Source organism: Botryllus schlosseri, chromosome 11 (assembly GCF_051294905.1).
Source record: "Botryllus schlosseri isolate E-star chromosome 11, Bs_hap1, whole genome shotgun sequence".
Taxonomy (NCBI): domain Eukaryota; kingdom Metazoa; phylum Chordata; class Ascidiacea; order Stolidobranchia; family Styelidae; genus Botryllus; species Botryllus schlosseri.
This window is the reverse complement of record NC_137246.1, coordinates 19,453,983-19,457,685: the sequence shown is the minus strand read 5'-3', so window position 1 is coordinate 19,457,685 and position 3,703 is coordinate 19,453,983. Positions and strand designations below refer to the sequence as shown.

At 42.9% G+C, this 3,703-nt stretch overlaps 2 protein-coding genes across 2 annotated transcripts in view; both read left to right on the top strand.

Moving 5' to 3' along the window:
• The window catches only part of LOC145449792 (uncharacterized), a 116,044-nt gene that overhangs the window by 99,108 nt on the left and 13,233 nt on the right, over positions 1-3,703 (top strand). The gene's annotated exons all lie outside the window — the stretch shown is intronic.
• On the top strand, positions 2,971-3,691 carry LOC145449796 (eukaryotic translation initiation factor eIF1-like). The gene has a single exon (XM_080328228.1). It carries the CDS (start codon positions 3,075-3,077, stop codon positions 3,411-3,413), a length of 339 nt encoding a protein of 112 aa, XP_080184354.1. The 5' UTR covers positions 2,971-3,074; the 3' UTR covers positions 3,414-3,691.

The window sequence follows — 3,703 nt, the reverse complement described above, 5'->3', positions numbered from 1 at the left end:
TTGCAATTGGCTCAGCGAGGCGTTACGCCTACCATGGAAACAGTTCGCTATAGCGATAACAAATTAAATGTCGAACAAGGAAAATATACAAAGATTGTAAACTTTCTAGTATTTTTATCTAAACTATTTTATTACAAGATAAATATAGATATTATCAAAGATGATTTTTAAGAGAAATAATATGCCTAAAAGTGGAGTAAGATAGTTCTGTTGCCACCAAGTGGTCGTGGCATTGAGGATTGCGGGTGGCGATTGTAAAAAAATATAAAGCGAGGCTCTTGCCTGCTGAATAGTGAATAAATTCTAGGTTGTTTATCACGGGGGAATAGTTACTTTTTATTCAGTTTTTCGGTGATTCACAGGCCCCTAGCTCTTTGTTGCTTTGTTGGAAATGATCTTAGACCTGTGGTGTTTAAGGTATTCGTTTTTATTCACTGATTATATAGTAAGGACGGTACGGAATGTACAGGTCACGGTATTCAAGCTTCGATGAAATACATTATTTACAGTATTAGCCTACTACTTGTGCGTATACTGTTCGTTGTAATCTGAACTTTACAATTTTATCGAGTTCATAATAGCTGGATTAGCTTAAGATCTGTCCTATACTTCATAGTTGAAAGTGCCGTCCATTGAGTATAATGAATGAATGTCGAAAGAGTCACCTGGAGTGCTACAGTTCTACGTTTAGCTATGGTACCAGACTACCAGCACATTCATGGAGAATTCTCCTAAACTCGTTCGTAAACCTATCAACAGATGACAGCTGTAAAATATTGAAATTTGACCTCGTATTCAAGTAAATTGCATGTCTGTCATACGGTAGCCTTACAGGGATATCTATAGATATCCCTGTAGCCTTACAACAGTGTCATTATAATCGAGAACTACATACTATGAATTGGTTGGTGATATACATTATAGGGTTATGGCCTCGGCTTTGAATTAACACCACTTTCTCTGCGGCAGATAGTTTTGAAGTCCTACAGTAATCGATGAGATGTCTCTCAACGCCATCACAATATTCGGCGCTTCTTCGTTTTACGATCATGACAAGCCAGTGTTCCCCCATGACACCAACAAATGCTTCCCATGAACACGAACAAAAATTTATAAACATCAAAATAAATTGTTTTTTTCCTTGGGAGAGACGGATTAGGGTTGTCGGAGGGGGTATATTAGGGTTACGTGAGGGGGATGTTAGGGTTGAGGAGAGGGGAGATATTAGGGTTAAGGGAGAGGGGATGTTAGGGTTAGGATTAGGTTAGGGTTATGATTAGGGTTAGGTTAGGTTAGGATTAGGGGAGGTGGGATATTAGGGTTGGGGAGAGGGGGTGATATTAGGGTTGGGGAAGAGGGGATGTTAGGGTTAGGTTAGGATTAGGGGAGGTGGGATATTAGGGTTGAGGGAGAGGGTGATGTTAGGGGAGGCGGGATATTAGGGTTGGGGAGAGGGGTGATATTAGGGTTCGGGGATGTTAGGGTTCGGGGAGGTGGGATATTAGGGTTGGATATCATGTCCCTAACCCTCTTCTCCAACCCTAATATCACCCCTCTCCCCAACCCTAACATCCCCCTCTCTCCAACCCTATATCCCGCGTCCCCTAACCCTAATATCCCACCTCCCCTAATCGTAACCCCTAACCCTAATATCCCACCTCCCCTAACCCTAATATTCCACGTCCCCTAACCCTAATATCCCACCTCCCCTAATCGTAACCCCTAACCCTAATATCCCACCTCCCCTAACCCTAATATTCCACCTCCCCTAACCCTAATACCCCACCTCCCCTAATCATAACCCTAATACCCCACCTCCCCTAACCCTAATATCCCACCTCCCCCAACCCTAATATCCCACCTCCCCAACCCTAATATCCCACCTCCCCTAACCCTAATATTCCACGTCCCCTAACCCTAATATCCCACCTCCCCTAATCGTAACCCCTAACCCTAATATCCCACCTCCCCTAACCCTAATATTCCACCTCCCCTAACCCTAATACCCCACCTCCCCTAATCATAACCCTAATACCCCACCTCCCCTAACCCTAATATCCCACCTCCCCCAACCCTAATATCCCACCTCCCCAACCCTAATATCCCACCTCCCCTAACCCTAATATCCCACCCCCCCCAACCCTAATATCCCACCTCCTCCAATCCCACCTCCCCTAACCCTAATATCAATATATCCAAAGGCAAAAAAAAAATTTATTTAGACGTTCATAAATTTTTGTTCGTGTTCATGGGAAACATTTGTTGGTATCATGGGGGGACACTGGCTTGTCATGATCGTAAAACGAAGAAGCGCCCAATATTCAACTCGACCATGCGAAAGGGCACGGCTTTCATGTAAATATATGTAATATGCATGCACATTGTACATGTCTCTACAGTTGATGGTGTTTGCTTCGTTCTGTGCCCATACCCTGTATGCTTTGATGTTATAATTCATCAAATATGTGGTTACATCTTTGGACAAGCCCTGTTTAAACGTGCATGATCTCAGCGATTGGATTGATAGCATGTTGATGTATCCACGCTGCTCAACCTCCTAGAACCACATCCTTTACCCCCCTTTCCTCAGAAATCATCCCTTCACCAAAACTTCATGACTGAAGCTGACCAGATAGATGACCACGGCACACACAATGTAGTAGGCCTATATACTGGGTATACTATTTTGTGCAACTAATTTTTTAATTGAATAACTTCTGTCCACTCAGCCTCGTCAGTGTGGAACAATACCTGGTTAAACGATCGGCAATGCACATTGACCAAGGGTCATGGAAAACACTGTTAGACAGCGTGATTAGGGTCGTGATGGTGCGTGTATCGAAAAAGTTACAAATATTCAGTAGCTGTTTCTTTATATATGACAATTGCTGTGAATAACCTTGTCAGCTTTTCCTAAATTTGTTACAAGTTTCATGCAAAATTACTTACTGTCGAGGATTCTAAATTTTTAATAACCATGATCTTCTGCATGTTCAAGAACTATATAATAAATTAGCCGAGGATTTACTAGCTGCGTCTGCCCCCTTATATTACAAAGCAAGAAACTCTTCCGTATGACTTCAAATCCACTCGCAGTCCATGAATTTGACCCGTTTGCGGATGCAAGCACCGGGAACGAATCCTCATCACAAACCGGCGTAATTCACATTCGTATCCAGCAAAGAAATGGCCGAAAAACCCTGACTACCGTGCAAGGCATAGCCGATGACTACGACAAGAAAAAGATCGTGAGAATATGCAAGAAGGAGTTTGCATGCAACGGAACGGTGGTTGACCACCCAGAATACGGAGAAGTGCTGCAGCTGCAGGGGGATCAAAGAAATAACATATCTGAGTTTCTGCTCAAAGTTGGAATCGCGAAGAAAGACCATATCAAGCTCCACGGCTTTTAGGGTGCGCGAAGAGGATTAATAAAAACTGTATATAATCAACGTGTAAATGCTGTCCCAATGAAGACTGGCTAAAACAAAATTTGACGCTTGTAACTGATTCAGGACTTGCTAACAAAATGATTCCGGGCGTTATCCGGTGTGCATGCGTGCGTGTGTTTCTGCGGTTGTGTCTCGAATGGTGTATGTGATTTAGTCCCTATTTTGTCAGTGTCAATTTTGTATCACAGAGTGGATACGGGGGTTTGTTGATTTTTTTCAAATAAAGGTCCGTTACGAGATTGTTTGTGTTG